General features: G+C 41.1%; 2 protein-coding genes across 2 annotated transcripts in view; one reads left to right on the plus strand and one right to left on the minus strand.

The window, feature by feature from the left end:
* Positions 1 to 14,766, minus strand: part of HSPBAP1 (HSPB1 associated protein 1) — a 58,812-nt gene extending 44,046 nt beyond the window's left edge. Inside the window, exons 1-2 of the mRNA XM_004424494.3 lie at positions 14,597 to 14,766; positions 1,502 to 1,687 (exon numbers count right to left, since the gene is read on the minus strand). Of these exons, the coding sequence (XP_004424551.3) occupies positions 1,502 to 1,687; positions 14,597 to 14,660 (250 nt within the window). The 5' untranslated portion in view covers positions 14,661 to 14,766. The remainder of the gene's footprint in view (positions 1 to 1,501; positions 1,688 to 14,596) is intronic.
* A 1,281-nt stretch (positions 14,767 to 16,047) lies between these two features.
* The window catches only part of SLC49A4 (solute carrier family 49 member 4), a 69,458-nt gene continuing 67,585 nt past the window's right edge, over positions 16,048 to 17,920 (plus strand). The window contains exon 1 of the mRNA XM_087439705.1: positions 16,048 to 16,520. Coding sequence (XP_087295831.1) covers positions 16,178 to 16,520 — 343 coding nt within the window. The 5' untranslated portion in view covers positions 16,048 to 16,177. The remainder of the gene's footprint in view (positions 16,521 to 17,920) is intronic.

Raw genomic sequence — 17,920 nt, forward strand, 5'->3', positions numbered from 1 at the left:
GGAGTCTAACCAGGATGTGAAAAAAATTATAATTCTTATTTCTCTCCAAATTATTGTCTGAGAGACACTTGAATGAGTGGAAGATTTATTTGACCAAAATCAAGAAGAAAAAAGCACAAGCTGATTTTGAGGTAGCTGCTGCTGGTCTAGCATTTAATTTTAAAATACAAAAAGGTCAACATGAGAGAAAGAAGCTTGGAGAAACTGGAAGTGAAGCTGGGTAATTTTCTAGTTCCTTCTGAGTTATTAATAGATATTCATAGAGCTACTTCACAGCAATGCTTAAAACACTGTGAATTTCTAGACTACCAAACTTATTCATATTTATTTGTCTTTTTTTATTCATATTTAAATAGAAGTTAAACACATAAACACAAGCTAGACAATGGTTATGGACCCCTTTAGACTAGCAACAGCACTGTTTCTTTCCTTTAAATTAACTATTTTTAGAGTTAACAGTAATTGCTTTATCTAACTATAAAGCAAAAGATCAAAATGTTACAAGTCATCAGAAGAGGGAGCCGGCAAAATCTAATGGCTTAAGATGATGGAAAAAACAGCTTTACAGATGTTTCACATTTATGCGATGCAAAAGAGGTCAGGCAGCTGATCAAGCAGAGAGATAAAATCACAACCAAGATTGAACACTAAAAATAGTGCCTGAAGCCACCAACAAAAGCACACATTCTACCTGAGCCAACAGTGGAAGGGACTATTATTTAGTATGAGTCTTTTTCAGTCACATGAGAACATAAATAATAGCACATTAACAAATATTTATTAAGTGTCTACCACATTCAATGAACCATGATACACGAACAAATACATTTTACACAAGGCTATAAACTTTAGGCTGCTTAGTCTAAAAAAAAATCTTAACACAAACTATCCTTCTGAAACTTCCCATAAAATTTTCCTATCTGCAAATGGTCAAAAAGAGGATTCTAGGGGCAGCTCGGTGGCACAAGCGGTTAAGTGCACATGCTCCGCTGCGGCGGCCCGGGGTTTGCCAGTTTGGATCCTGGGCGCGCACCGTCACACCACTTGTCAAGCCATGCTGTGGCAGCATCCCATATAAAGTGGAGGAATATGGGCGTGGATGTTAGCCCAGGGCCAGTCTTCCTCAGCAAAAAGAGGAGGATTGGCAGATGTTAGTTCAGAGCCGATCTTCCTCACAAAAAAAAAAGAGGATTCGAAACAAAGAATTCTCTAGGGATAAAGAAACCACTGCTGAGAATGTGGGAATGCTACTGAAGAGGCATTATCATTATGATTACAGTCATGCATCACTTAACGACAGGAATACGTCCTGAAAAATGCGTTGTTAGGCGATTTCGTCGTTTTGCGATCATCATAGAGTGTACCTACACAAATATAGGTGGTATAGCCTACTATACACCTAGGCTATATGGTACTAATCTTATGCGACCACTGTCACATGCGTGGTCCGTCACTGACCGAAACATCGTTATACAGCACATGACTGTACTTGTAGTCCTACCTGTATCTGTGCTTTTCAGTCCAATCCTGAATCGTATCTGCTTGCCATGAAGGACCTCTGAAAGATGATTAGCAGTCCAGTGTTGTGCTGGCCAATCAAAAACCATGTTACAGAAGACTGCAGGTTGTTGTAAAGACATTATAATTTCTTTTGCTTTCTCTGGCGTAAAAGGTTTGACACGTTCACCTAGGGAGAGAAATAAATAGAGCAACAGATAGATAACCATCAAGTTATTTCACATAATATGAAGAAAAAATAGCTAATATTATTTCTATTACGGTAAATCTTTCTGTATAACTACACTGCATTTACACTTCACTTATTATTGTTTACATAAATATTCAGCCTCAAAGACCCATAATTCTTAAATGATTTTTCTCAAATTAAATTTTAAATGTTGGAAAATATTTACAATTTTCAATAGAGGATTAATAAGATTAACAAATTAATAGAGGATTATATAAGAAATGCTGATGGGAACTACTCTTGAACAACTAGAGGTGCAGAGTCAGCAACAATTCTACTTGCTATATCACGTGTTTACGGCAAAAAGACTACTGAGTTAATACGGCAGCCAGTGGGGGTGGGATTATTTTTACTGCAAAATTTAAAAAGATAAAAGATATGCTAGGATGGATGTCAGTGTTAATCCCTGACTTTAACTGCATCTACAAACAGTATAGGGGATATGTACAAACTAACACTGTGACTTACCGAGTACTTCAACAAATTTCACAGAATCATAGAACGCTAAACCTGGATAGGATAGTGAAGATCAGTATTTGTTAAATAAAAGAACAAGTAAGTTTCTCCTTAAAGACATCTTAAGATGAAAGTTTTTGGGGAAAGTTAAAAAATGCTTTATACTCTGACCACCAAAACATATATTTATGATTCTCTAGAATAATCAGCTAAACCCTCTATTTCAACTACCAAATCCGTTAATTACCTTAATTCGAAAAATTTTAAAAACCTCATAAATAACCCAAATTCTCCTATCATCCAACTTTCTTTTAAACTTTTTGATAAGAGGAAGAGAGATGGGGAGGACTCATCAAGGAACTTGAGTAATTTGTACTTGTCTGAATGTAAGGCTTGTTTTTAAAGAAAATGAAAATTTAAGTCAATCTGGCCTCCTTTTTCCGACAAGGGCAAAAACTCGGAATCCTTTCCTAAACGCTTGGTGAAAGTGAGCAGGCTCTAAGCTCTTGGCAGTTGACACCTGAGAACAATCTGTCACCCTCTACGCAGTCAGGGCTCCCAAGTGAGGAGGAGACGAGTGTGGATGCTTAGAGGGAAAGGGCAGGAAGAGTTGGAGCCCACGTGGAGTGAGGAAGAGAGAAGGCGCCCTTAGGTCTCCACGCACAAGAAGCCCCAAGTTCGTCTTTAAGTGTTGAAGAGCCCTATTAAGGAAAACTGCATGTGACCAGGAATAAAATTTTCTAATTTTCCTTGAGAGTTTTTTTTCTACTTTTGACAGGTTATGATAAATTCACATTAACGGTCTTAACCCATACCGGCCTATAAATATAAGTACAAGGTCACCTAGACGCAACGCACCAAACCTTCCTGGACTTGAAATGCCTGGATTCCGTGTGTGTGAAAATGGACAAGCTGTACTTTTTATTATATATATTTGTTAAGTTTTGTTAGACTATAAAAAGCTACAATACATTCACGATAACACTCTGTTGTTTGTCGCATATAAATTAGAACTAACCTGTGGGAAACAACTGGGAAAATGAAGCTGAAATCTCAAGGAACGACCCATTAACCTAGTAACTCATGCTACAGGAATTTGCTTTTAACAAAATAATTAATCATAAACTATATACATATCCATAGATATTATATATGTATACACATACACATAAAATATCTATTACCACAATATAAAAACTGAAAATATAGACAACCTAATGTCTAAAAGTAGAAAAATATTTACTAAATATTTTTCCCGTGGTACATTATACCCATTAACAATAAAAATGAGGACTATGTAGAGATATGTGGAGATGAAGGAACTGGAAATGACTCAGAGAACTACTGCAGTGGCCAAGCAAGAAGAATGATAATAAGGCCCTAAACAACAAGGGGTGGCAGAGATGATGGAGATGGAGAAATACTGAAAGAATAATATCAAAGACTATTCTGACCAAAGAGATGTGGGGTGGGAGGCAGATGCAGCTATAAGGAAGACTGAGGTTTCCAGACTTTGTGACTTGCCGTAAGAGAAAAGTTAGCAGCAGCAGCTCATTCTGTTGGGAATTTGAAGAGTTTGGTTTTGAACATTGTATATGTAATCATATATGTAATGTGATTCAAATGTAATCATCATAACAATACTATATATTTACTGGTATAATGCTTGACTATTTGCACATACTTGCATATACATAAAATGAAAGTGCTCATCTGATCCTCTAAGAAGCCTGTAAAACACAGGCAGAGATGGTATTTTATTTCCGTTAACCAAAGGAAGACATGGAAGCTCAGATGTCAAAGGTCAACGCACCAGTGATGAACTGGAACTGGAGGTCAGGTTCCCGGATTCCAAGTCCAGTGCTCTTTCCACTGCATGATCCTGCTCCAGAGAAGTAAAACTGTGGGACTTACACTAGCACTAAAAACTCGGGAGAGTATAACATGAAAAGATGAACAGGGGACCGGCCCTGTGGCGTAGCGGTTAAGTGCTCGCACTCTGCTCCTGGCGGCCCAGGTTCAGATTCCAGGCGCGCACGGATGCACCGCTTGTCAGGCCATGCTGTGGCGGCATCCCATATAAAGTGGAGGAAGATAGGCACAGATGTTAGCCCAGGGCCAGTCTTCCTCAGCAAAAAGAGGAGGATTGGCATGGATGTTGGCTCAGGGCTGATCTTCCTCACAAAAAAAAAAAAGGAAAAAGAAAATATGAATAGGTTCAGGAAAGCTTTATATCGATGCATAGATAATAAATGCGTGTGTGCTGTTCGGGAGAGATGAGTGTCTTGGTTTGTGCATATGCTGTGGGGGGAGAGGTATATGTGTTAATACCTTGTCTTGACATGAATACAGCCATGTTTGGCCACTCCATTGACCTACAGCCACCAGCACAAAAAGAAATATAAAAGCTGCTTTCGGCATGGTGGGAACTGGCCCTTCTCCCACGGAGAGAGTTGCAAGTTGTAACACTTCAAGGCTCTTGGAGCATTGGAGCACGGGATGGACTGGCCATCTGTGCCGGGCTAAGACGATAACCAAAGAGAACAATGCACGTACACAATTACTGGGCTGGGGACCTTAGCCAAGGGGCTCAGTGCACGTACGCCACTGATAACCATTGGTGCATGGGAACACTGGATGCTTGCTCTGTAAACTCTGTAACTGCTTATATAAACTGCTGGAGACTGAGACCCGGCGAGAGTTCCACCTGTGGAAGGGACGCCTTGCCCAGGACGTGTGATTCCTGCCCAGCCGTGTCGATTGACAGGACTCTCCTGGCAGTAAAACGTGGATGTTGTGAGTAACTGATTTATTGTGAAGTAATTGATCTGATGTGTTCTCTTTTCGGTCAACCTGGTGTTTCTCTTTCCGGTTGATTTGTGTCATTTCCCTTCATTAGATCTGGTGTTTCCCTTTCTGATCGATCTGATGTTTTTCCCTCTTATTATATGACCTATTCGATTCTGCTGCTATCTCAGCCGATGTGGATGTTTTCCCTTTCCAGTCGAGCTGGTGTTTTTTCCCTCTTATTATTTCACCTATTTGGATCTGTTTGCGGACTATCACCTTTACTATCCTCTATATAATAAAATATACCTTCAGTCCATTTGCTTGGAGTGGAAAGTTTTTTTTACATCTCCGATCGAATCTCGAACCTCTCATAACATACCCGTAGTAGTGACTGCTAGTTACCCAATACCCCTTCTCATCTTCTTTACTAACAGAACTTTGGGCAATGGGAGTGGCTGAAAAATTACATTTCCTAGACTCCTTTGAAGATAGGATTGGTCAGAGATATATCTGAAGTTGCTGAGTCAGCCTTTTTGCCCTTAACCTCCTTCCTATATTCTGCCTGGAAAACAGACAGAATGGTTAGCCATCTTGAGAGAGAAAAGCAAGGCCCAGGAAATTGCAAACCTCTGCCAAAAGAACGCAAAGATGTCCATCTTCATGTCACTGAACCAACAACAGGAAAATTCTACCTCCTGAATTCTTGCACAGAAAAAAAATTAACTTGTATAGTCAAGATTCTGTTATTAGTTCATAACTGGTACAACACCTAGCCTTCTGAGGCTGTCGTTTTCAGGGACAACCACATTCTCCCTGTAAAGGGATCTGTGGCTTAGGCTGCATGAATCATGACTGGTCTGACCCACTGTGGCATCCTTTCAGTTCTAAGCTTGTAAAATAGTCAAGCTTTGAACATTTTTCTTCTAGAAGTTTAAAGGGCAGAGAAAAACAGAAGCACTAGTCCTTTTGGAGTGTGGATTTATTTGTTCTGCTTATCTTAAATCAGAGCCAATAGACCACATGGCTTTGAATTTTCCCAAAACAGTTCTCACTTTTGGCTAAGACATGTCTAGCTGCCCTTGCACCAATACGTACATGGACATTAGTAACACATGAGTAGTGTTCTGACAGAATAGCTTCAAAGAAGTCAATACATATTTTTTCCTCTAACAAACGTTAAATTTTTTTAAAAAAACATATTTAATGATCTGATCTAAAAGTCTCAGACATCCCAGAGGTTATTTAACAGGAGACCCTAAAAACTATAATTTGCTGAGAAAGCATCTAGCCCAGTGACTGGACTATATTAAACTCAAACATTTGCTAAATGAATGAAAAGTGCTATAAAGTGTGTGCAGAACAGAGCAGTAGGATGCTCATCATAACAGGAAATTAGCATTTTACAGAATTTCAGCCCTATCAGTGAAATAAAACAATCAGCTGGTTGTGAGATAAAACTAATTTGGTTTCTGATAGCTTAATCAACAATGAACTGGGCCATTAAACTAACAAATTTAAGTGTTACAATTTCCTTTAAAGAAGAATGCAATCTACATTGTATTAATTAAATAGCCTAAGGATGCACCCAGTCATTTCATGTCAGGAATATTTGCAGAGTTATAAAAATTCTGAAGTAACCTTGACAAGCCTTTAAAGCACAAGTGTATCCAGGTCTAAACTTGCAGCCAGCAGCAATTTCTAATTAGATGACTTAGAAACTGCTGAAAAACAGATGAGTGATCTAAGTGTTGCACAATAGTCTTTTCTCCCTCTAAATGTGGCATGTCATTCACACAATTTATTACAGCTTTGGTTACAACTAATTCTTTGGAGATAGTGAAACATCATCAAAAAGCAAATTGCCTTTTTCTCAGTAATTTTTTCTTTAATTAATGCAAAGTACAAGATCATCTGAAACCTTATTTCTCTGCATTTGCTAGCAATCTGGCTTCAGTCAATTAATATCTGGGTTGGATTTGTATCTGAGACGTAGAATTCAAGATGAGAATAAGGAAAATTTACCAAGTTTCCATAGTACTCTCCTAATATTGATAGAATACAACAAAGACAAAGATAATGAAATTGAAATTAACTCACCTCTCATGTCAGGTATAATTTTAATAGAAATATTAATAACCATTAAATTTAAATAGTTTTTAATTCTATTCAAAAACCTTCACAAGGTGACATAAGAGTAAGTCACATGCTACAATACAGAGACTCAACATAGTAATACAGCATGAATAAAAAACTGGGTCCTGCCTGGCATGGTGAGCTAATTTATTTCCAAATATACACATGTAAGCCTATGATGGTCTCATCAATCTGACAACTATTAATTATATATAAAAAGAAATATACATATATATATATATACACACACAAGAAATTTTAATAAAACCTCTGGAATGGTAGATACTAGGGTAAAAAATAAAGAACATTTGTGCCACATCAGAAAAACACTGATGGGGCCGGCCCCGTGGCTTAGTGGTTAAGTGGTGCGCTCTGCTGCTGGCTGCCCGGGTTCGCATCCCAGGCGCGCACTGATGCACTGCTTCTCCGGCCATGCTTAGGCCACGTCCCACATACAGCAACTAGAAGGATGTGCAGCTATGACATACAACTATCTACTGGGGCTTTGGGGGAAAAATAAATAAAAATAAAAAAATTAAAAAAAAGAAAACAAGGAATTAAAAAAAAAAAAAAAAGAAAAGAAAAACACTGATGGAACTATGCAAGTACTACATACCAAAATGACTGTACTAAAGACCAAATGGTAAACTTACACCAAAGATAATTTTTCATTTTATAGTCACTGTTTTAAAATGTCAATATAAACTAAGAAAATTCTCCTGAAAGTTAACATAATGCTCGAGTAAAATGATGACTGGTCATGAACCTTGAAATTTCACGGTCAAGAAGGTGGTGCCATTGAAGAAACCACAAACGGAAGTGTTGAGGCTGTTATGACATAATCTTGCCAATACCAATGCTTGGTGTGGCAATGAACATCCAAGCAGGTTCAGACTGGGAACAGGAGACAGTTACATGCTAGACAGTTACCATCCTCTTCTTCCCATCGTCTCACACTTGTAACACTTGTCCAGTTAACCCAGAAAACTGTCTTTTCCTCCTCACTTTAATCCACGTATGAGCCAGAAAATGGCTCATAAATAATACTTACAAGTTCAAAAGTAATACTGGGCCTAAACGTAAAGCAAGGAAAAGTAAATCTACATTCTAAATGAACTTAATACTAGAAGGAAGGGTGTTTCAAAGACTAAACCTCTTGGGCCGGCCCCGTGGCTTGGTGGTTAAGTGCGCGCACTGTGCTGCCGGCGGCCCGGGTTTGGATCCCGGGTGCACACTGACGCACCGCTCCTCTGGCCATGCTGGGGCCGCGTCCCACATACGGCAACTAGAAGGATGTACAGCTATGACAGACAACTATCTGCTGGGGCTTTGGGGGAAAAATAAATAAATAAAAAATCTTTAAAAAAAAAAAAAAAAAAGACTAAACCTCTTTAAAATGCACCAAAGTATCTTCAAAATTTCTACCAAAATGTTTCCATCTAACTCTTCAGTTTCCACTAAGTAAATTTTCCATAATTCAAAATAAAATGGTTATTTCATCTCATTTTTCATCAAAAATATTCAACAGCAGAGTCTTGAAGAGATAGCTGCACACTCATATTCACAGCAGCACTATTCACAATCGCCAAGAGTTGGAAGCAACCCGAATGTCCACCAAGATGAGAGGATAAACAAAATGTTTATACATCAAGTGGAATATTATTCAGCCTTAATAAAGGAGGGAAATTCTGTCACGTGCTACAGCATGGATGAACCCTGAGGCATTATGCTAAGTGAAAAAAGCCAGTCACATAAAGACAAATACTTATTATTCCACTTAGATGAGGTATCTAAAACACTCAAATTCATAGAAACAGAAAGTAGAATGGCAGTTACCAGGGGCTGAGGGGAGGGAGAAATGGGGAGTTGTTTACAGGATACAGAGTTTCAGACGTGCAAGATGAAAAAGTTCTGGAGATCTGTTCCACAACAATGTGAGTATACTTAACAATACTGAACAATACTCTTAAAAATGATTAAGATGATAAATTTTATTTTTTTACCACAATTTGTTTTTTACCACAATTAAAACTATTCAACAACATAGTTTTTCTGATATTCATTAAAAGATTTTAGCTACATTTATGAATTTATGAATTACTGATGTACCCTAGCATGGGAATTTTTTACTTTTTAAGATTACACAGGCTTTTGCTTTTCTTTAAATTCCCCTGCCTCCCTCTGCCCTTTTTTTAAAAAATGAGAAGAATGACACGGAGGGCATGACATTTCCAACTCAAGAGGGGTAAATCCAGTCATGTAGGAGTGTCAGCTCTATATGAAACTCAAGTTCCTACAACTCAGAATGAGATACGTCCTTGGGAAGGACTGCAAGAAGAGCTCCTGAGAATACATTCTTCTCTTCATCAAGGCATAAAGCTACGAGAGCTCAACAGAAATAAATATAATAACCTCACTCTCAAAGACAGAATTGGATTCAAAGAATTGCAATTTCTTTCACTGAAATGCTTCAACAGATGTATGACCCTGGAAGCAACATCTCACACTCAGAACTTAAGTTGATTCTTAACAATAAGTAGTTTTGCGTTTGTTTGTTTAAGACTATTTTTTTTTAGAGTAGTTTTAGGTTTACAACAAAATTGAAAGGAAGGTACAGAGATTTCCCATATATCTCCACCCCCAGACATGGATAGCCTCCCCTATTATCAACATCCTTCACCAGAATGTTTTATCCTGGTAAAATCAGTTTTACCAGGATAAACCTACAGTGACACATCATAATCACCCAAAGTCCATAGTACCTTAGGGTTCAGTCTTGGTGATGTACATTCTACGGGTTTGGGCAAAAGTATAATGACATATATTCATTATTACAATATCATACGGAGTATTTTCACTGCTCTAAAAATCCTCTGTGCTCTGCCTATTCAACTCATGTTTGTTTTTAATAATTTCCAAGCAGTTACTTCAAACAAAAAATATCACTTCTTTAAAGGCAAGCCTGCTACTTTTATATCCCTAGAGCTTAACACAGTGCTTCCCATAAACTGATGCTAAATAAATGTTTTCTGAATTCACACCACATTTTTAGCAATGTATAAAACTTTACATAAAACTGTTTAATATATAACTATATATTACATAATATATAACTATATAGCCACCTGTTTTCTCCACTTTAGCATAATGAGCTATTGAGTGTAACCAGAAACAGTCTCAAAACAAAGCGGTCTGTTCCACAGTTTCATACTCACTTCCACCAGTTCCTTTTCCTGCTCCCTATCACCCTATTTGTCACTAACTGACTCCTAATCATCCTCACCCCTACAGCAACCATTCCAAAGCTTCTTCACTCTCAAATCCCCAGTACCCCTCTCCACTTCCTCACTCTGTGTGTTTCCTTGCTCTGTTTTTCTGAGAAATCTAAAACCCATGATTCCCTCTTTTTCACTTCAACATTTTTGGTTCACTCTGTTTTTTGGTCTCCAAGGACACAATCGTCCTCCTTGTCACCAGCATTCTCGGCCACCACTTCCACTCTAGTAGAACCAGTCTGTCTCCTCACCTCCCTCCCTGACCTCCGTCCCTACATGCCTTGCGCTTTTCTCCACTCACTTCCACAACCCAGCCTCCCCTCACCAGAAACGGCCTCATCCATCACTTCCATACTCAAACTATACTGAACTCTATGCGTTCAAATTACCCTAAGAAGCACAAACCAACCTAATTTGTATTCATGCTTTCTCCTTGCAGCCCCTAGAGCACTTACTGTGTGTAATATTTACATCCCATTTAATTGCCTCCTGCCTTGTGGGTATGTCTTATACTACAACTCTTTTTATCTGTCTTTTCCCCCAAAACTATATTTATAAGCTATTTTAGGGCAAGGACTGTCTCTACTTCACTGTACGAATGAGTCTCCTGTTTATAGTGTACATTCAAATATTTTTTGATAATGGAGTGGTAATAAGTTTGCTCAAAAATTAACTTTTTTATGACTCACACAATATTCATCACTATACTCAATGTACTGACCCTTTCACATGCATTTATTTAGTGTATGTACTTTTCTTACCTTTGTTCGCATAAGCCTTACCTAATTTAAAGCAAGGCCTTCTCTTCCAGTAGGATTTTGCCCATTTACTTACTTATATTCACTTATTCTGTAATGGTAATAAGCAGTCACCCCAAAGTGGTGATTCTGGAGAGGATGACAATTTAAAATAAGGTTGAAAGTTCCACAAATGGGATTCAGAGAATCATTTAATACAAAAATTTAAAGTCACCTGCAAAAATGTGTGAGCACCCTGCATTTTTCGGGGGAGCAAATCCACACTTCCATCAGATTTTTCCCCCCTTAGGACTTCAAGATTAAGAATCACCAGTTTCCTCAAAAAGTTAAATATGGAACTATCATATGACCCAGCAATTCCATTCTTAGACATATGCCCAAGAGAAGTGAAAATATATGTTAATGCAAAAACTTGTACACGAATGTTCACAGCAGCATTATTCATAATAGCCAAAAAGTAGAAACAACACAATTGCTCAACAAGTGATGAATGGAAAAACAAAATGTGGTATATTCATACCATGGAATACTATTCAGGAATAAAAAGGAATGAAGTATTGATACACACTACAACATGGATGAACTCTAAAAACATTATGCTACGTGAAAGAAGCCAGACACAAAAGGCCACATATTGTATGATTCCATTTACATGAAATGTCCAGAATAGGCAAATCCATAGAGACAGAGAGTAGATAGTGATTGCCAGGGGCTGGGGAAAGGGTGAATGGGGAGTGACTACTAATGGGTACCAGGTTTCTTTTGGTGTGATAAAAATGTTCTGGAATTATAGCAGTGATGGCTGCATAACTTTGTGAACATACTAAAAGCCATTGAACTGTATATTTTGAAAGGGCCAATTTACTGTATGTCAATACTATATATATTTTTTAAAAATCTTCCTCTCCCAGCTGCATGCTTGACATCTTCTTTTGCATCATCTTTCCATACCTAAACTCTATGCATTCACATTAAAACTCAATAGTGCTCCCAACCACCTCCTTTTCTTAAGGTTCCTAATTTACACATAGTTTCTCAGGCTGGGAAATTTCAGAGATATCTCCAATTTTTTTGTCTCAGTTTCAACATCAGTCAGTCACCAATGCCATCATTTTCTATTAATAATAAAAATGATTACCTTCTTGAATACCTAATTCCTGCCAGACACTATGCTGGGTAATCTACAATTACCTTTAATTTTCACAATAATCATGTGTTTTACAGAGGAAGAACCTGAGGCTAAGGGAAATTACATACCCTGCCCTTCAGTCTTTCTCCCTCCAATGTATTCTCCACCCTTCACCGAGTGATCTTCCTAAAACCAAATCCAATCATGTTACTCCCCCCCCAGCCTAAAACTCTTCAAGGGTTTCCCACTGTCTTAAAGTCCAGACTCCTAACCTTGGTATAAGGTGCCCTTCAGGATCCCTCTTCTCTCATCACTTCTTATACCAATTTTCCTCAGTTTCTGGACCATGCCATGCTCCTTCTCCTCTTGCCTCTGGACTTGGCACAGGGTTCCCTTATTCATTCACTCAACACATATGTATTAAGTGCCCACTATGCACTTGGCCTGGTACTTGCTGCTTGGACACATATTGTAAATAAATCAGACATAAGTCCTGCCCTCAGGGTACTTAAGGTCTAATGGAAGAAACAAATAATAAACAAGTAATTACAGATTGTGATAAGTGAAATGAAGGAAGCAGGATGCTGTATCATAGAAAATCTAGGGTTGGGATGCAGGGGACAACCATGACTGTTTTTGATAGGTTGGTCTGATCAGGTCTCAGGTGGTGACATACTCTGAAACCTGAAGAGTAAAGCCAGATATGTGAAAAGCAGGCAAAAACAGGGGGCTGAGTGACAAGAGATGCTCCTGGAGACAACAGCAGAGTTCAGACCAAGGACTTGCGTAGGCCATGATCAGAGTTTGGATTTTATTCTAAGTCTGAAGTGCAATGGAATTCACCAAAGAATTTTAACTAAGGGAGTGTCACTTTTTGCTGCTGAATGAAAAAGGGATTGGAGGGGCACAAGATGGGAAACAAGGATACAAGGCTGAAGATTTGGTAATGGTTTAGAAGAGAAAAGTACACATTTTGGACAAGGGTCTGACAGTGAAGGAGGAAAAACGTAGACAGATGAGATGCAGAATTGACCTGACTTGCAATGTCACTGGCTGAAAGTGAGAGATGAAGAGAGGATATAGAGAATTTGAGGAACTGTCATTAGAGAAGGAAAGTAGGCTTACCATAGAAACAGTAGATCAGAAGAATCTCAGGCCCATGCTGAATGAATATTCAAGAGCTTGGCCATTTTCATTTTATAGTATCATCAATTTGTCCAGGACATTTTCCCAGCAAACTTCAGCCATATAGGTGCAGGTGCAAAGAGGGCAAAAGAGTTGGGTTCATCCAGAATAAGGGTTTTGCCAGAAAAATAAAAGGCAGGGAGGGACAAGAGAATAATGCATTTTCAAGGAGAGATTATAATGGTAAACTGTGACACACTCTAAACTGGATACGGGGGTACAGATGGACAGAAAATGGAAGGATTAATGGATTGGAGATATAGATGACGTTCATGTACCCTGGGGTACATAAGCAAGTGACTATGGTCAGATAGTAGGAAGTTATAATTCATTTCTTCTGCTTGGAATGGTCATCTCCTCCTCTAGGCAAACATGATTTGGATCTCCAACCACATCCACCCTGTGCATTTCTGCTCCCTGTCTTCCCATGACCCCCCAGCACCACCACCTGAGTTTGTCACTGTCTCATCCAATCATAAAGGCCAACCTCAAACTATTCCCTCGTTGAAGCAGTTATGTTTTCCCCACTGTGGTCTCTCCTCCTGGTGACAGCCCTCACCTAGTGTGTACTGTTAGTATTCATGTTACCAGGCACTGGTCATTCTTTTTCCTTTCTAAGCCCCTTTACTCAATTGGGAAAAGGCAATGTTATAAACATCCAAAAATCTCTGGACCCCGTGGCAGTACCCAGAACAGTGCCAGGCAGGGAGCAATCATTCAATAAATGCTAGCAGGGATCCCAGGCTCAGGGCCTCCATACCTCACCCGTTCTCTAAAGCAGGATTCCACCGCAATCGCACAAAAGCTCTTAATCCGTGTTTACAAAAGTCCCAGATACCTCCATTTACCCCAAGGGTGCGCTTCAATTTCACAAATTTAATTTTAATCCACTGTAACATTCAAAACATCCTCATGTGTGAAACAGCACTGGTACGATGATCAAAGATCTGCATGCCACAATTTGAGAAAAGCCACGTCCACTAGAAAACAAATCATTTTCCTTATAGCTTAATGCAGGGCCGGAGAGATATGGGTTAGGAGCGACACTAAAAGGCCACATGAGGGATGCCAAGCGAGTCGGCACAGGGATGCAGTCGTGGTCTGACCTCAGCCTGGCACTTACGTTCCTCCTCTCCAGCTCCAGCTCCAGGGCCCGTATCAGTGGTCGCCCCCGGGCCTGCTGCCATAGCTCGCGCGACGCGGGCTCCGCCCGAACCCAACAGTGGAGTGGAGTGGAGAGGCTGTGGGGCACGGTGAAGGCGAGAACCGGGCTCTGAACCCGCAGGACAGGAAGCAGTTCTCACCGGCTCCCCCGGAAGCGCCGCTCACGTGGAGTCACGTGACGGACGCTGGGCGGGGCCCCGCAGGTTTGTTTTGATTCCCTGTTGTTAAAATATAAGCACGTGGTGTCAGCTCTGGCGTCTTTTACCTGTCACAGACCTTAGCCTTCCTTTCAATGTGGTCTTTTCTTGGCTTGGTCTCTGCTTCTCCTCGTTTTCTAGTCAGGTCTTTCCTTTCCGCTTTGGCGCTTTTCTCTACCCAACCGTATTGGAGTTTTAGGGGACGGTTTGCTTTTTTGTGGGGCTCAGCACAGTAGAATGTGGCTCAGCGTTCTCTTACTCTGCAGCCGCTCTGACCAGCCTTGGATGCCAGGAGAGCTCACGTTTCTCTTCCACCTCCCTTGCCCTTCTGGCAGCAACATGACTCCATCTGGTTTTCGTGACTGCCGGGGAATACGAACCTCAGGCAAAGGTCCTTTAATTGCGTTCCCCGTGACTCATTTCTCGACCCAGACAAGCCAAATCGCTTGACGTAGGTTTTCAAGGACGCTAATCAACACCCATCAGGGTTCTAGATTTGTATGTCAAAATAAACAGCCGGCTGCTTGATCAAGAGATCAACAACCCCCACCCTTCTCCTCGTTTACTCTTTGGTCAAAATCATAATAACTGGAGATGGAGTTAGGTCATTTGGGGACAGAAAGAAGTCTTCCAGCCTTAACCAACCTATCTTTATTGCTCGCCTAGTAAACGACAACAAAATGGGTAGAAAGATATCTATATCTTTTATATATAGATGAATGAAATTGGCTGGTTTATAATTTCCTCATTGGGTATGTAAAACAAAAAGCTGATAAAAACTAGGCATTTTTTACTGTACATGAAAAACGAGAAATTATTTTCATGCGACAATTTTCTGGGTCCCTACTACGCCTCAATTTTATCCTGCCTCCCCCTATAATTTCTGGTTATAAACGCAACAAAAATAAGAATAAACCCAATATAGAAGCAAGCATTAGCTTAAGTGACCGGAGGTCTCCCACTTGTTTATTAGGCACATGATGTAAACTTGGGCACTTCCTCCAGCAACCGCGGATTCCTTGGCCAACCTCCTCTAATACAGCCCTCTGGAGTTTCCTTCGCCCCGGGCTGAGCCGCACTCCTCCCTGCCTTTTCAATTCCTCCCGGTCCTCTCTGGGACCCCGGGTCCACTCCCTCTCCGGTCTCGTTCCTTCCAGCCCGCCGCCCCTGCCCCGCCTCCCCACGGGGTCGGCTCGCACAGCGCAGGCGCAGCAGCCGCGGCCGGGAGGCCGAGGGCGACCGGAGCAGCCCCGGCCTTCGCTTCTTCCCGCCGCTTACGCGCGGGGCTGGTCGGCGGCCACCCGGACCGCGCCGGGCAGTAGCCCCGCGGCTCGCGCGTCGCCATGGGCTCGGGCTGGAGCAGCGAGGAGGAGCGGCAGCCGCTGCTGGGCCCCGCGCTCGGGCCTGCGCCGGCGGCTGCCTGGAGAAGCCGGGAGGCGGCGGCGGCTTCGCCGCCCGCGGCGGCCCCGGCTCCCGGACGGGTGTACGGGCGCCGCTGGCTTGTGCTGCTGCTCTTCTCGCTGCTGGCGTTCGCGCAGGGCCTGGTCTGGAACACCTGGGGCCCCATCCAGAACTCAGCGCGCCAGGCCTACGGCTTCTCCAGCTGGGACATCGCGCTCCTCGTGCTGTGGGGGCCCATCGGCTTCCTGCCCTGCTTCGCCTTCATGTGGCTGCTGGACAAGAGAGGTGAGCGGGGCCGGGGAGCGCCGGCCGGCGCTGTCACTCCTGGGGGAGCCGGAGCCTGCCCGGTCTCCAGGCCCGAGAGCCGCCTCCCTCGGCTTCGTCTTAGGGATTGTGTGAGGTGACGGAGTGTTGCTGGCATCCCATTCCTCAATAGAACCCTCTGTCCTCAAAGCAACAAATATGGGAAGGCTTCTTTGCAGATACTTGCTTATGTCAGAGCCCATTAGGCAACAGCAAGGATTAAGCGATCTCTGAATGTTCAAGTGTTTGCATATTGTGGACATCAGAGCATTCCTGGGCGGGCACGTGCCATGTATGTTTTTTACGTCTGACAAAAATGACTGATGCTTTGACTTCAAAGGGATTTGGGGATGTTGAGGATGAAAGGTCAGAAAATAGACTGATGATGCCCAGATATAAGGAAGTAATGAGTTGGCTTTGCATAATAGATGACTCCAGCCCAGGAAGAGCTGTTGGGAAACTCGGATCTGACGCTTTGGTTTCTGGAAAATGGTTAACAGCAGCTTTATAGTGTGTATGTGTGCCTAGGTGGTTATGTCAGTTGAGATTTATGACCCTCAGATAAAGCTCCGCAGATGAATGAAGACTCTCTTTTCATAGTGGAATACTCTGGACAGAGGTCTCACCTTACCACTTGCCAGTGTGATTCTGTGAGGAGAAAAAAAATGTCATAGGACTGTATGATAAGACATTGAATTAGACCACACAAGTTTGGGTAAAGGATTCATGATCAATGTGATGTAGCTGGTAGGAAAGGAAGGACGGTTTTAGGCATAGTTGTGTCTAAAACAAGAAGAGAAATAGTCTGATATGCTCTGCTCTAGTGTTCAGTTCTGAGCATTAATTTTAAGAAGGCCATTGACAAACTGGAGTACTTTAAAAGTTGACGAGAATGATAAAGGATGTAAATATCATGATGTGTAAGATGAAGAGAACTGGATGTGTCAAGCTTCAAAAAGAAACTTGAGGCAGAATATAGTTCTAGAAGGAAGAACTAAACTGAGTGAAGTTACAAAGGAAGGTAACTCAAAACAATAAAAGGAAGTATTTCTAACAATGAAAGGCGTCCTTCTCTGGAAGGTGTGTCTTGACTGGTGTCGAACTTCCAGGTAGAGCAAGTATTTATGCAGAGGATGTGTGCTAGATGCTGAGGAAGGGTTTCTTGTACTGACTGGAGGTTTTCTTTGTTTGGGTTTTTTGTTTGCTTTTAAGCTAAATTATAGACTTGATTTGGATTTCACCAGTTTTTCCACTAATCTCTTTTTTTTATTTTCTTGTTCCAGGATTCAGTCTAACAACCAAATTACATTTAGTTGTGATTTCTCCTTAATCTCCTCCAATCTGTGACAATTCCTCCATCATCCTTACAAGGTTGGCTAAAT

The sequence above is a fragment of the Ceratotherium simum genome, chromosome 15, assembly GCF_057802395.1.
Source record: "Ceratotherium simum simum isolate JZ-2026a chromosome 15, ASM5780239v1, whole genome shotgun sequence".
Taxonomy (NCBI): Eukaryota; Metazoa; Chordata; class Mammalia; order Perissodactyla; family Rhinocerotidae; genus Ceratotherium; species Ceratotherium simum.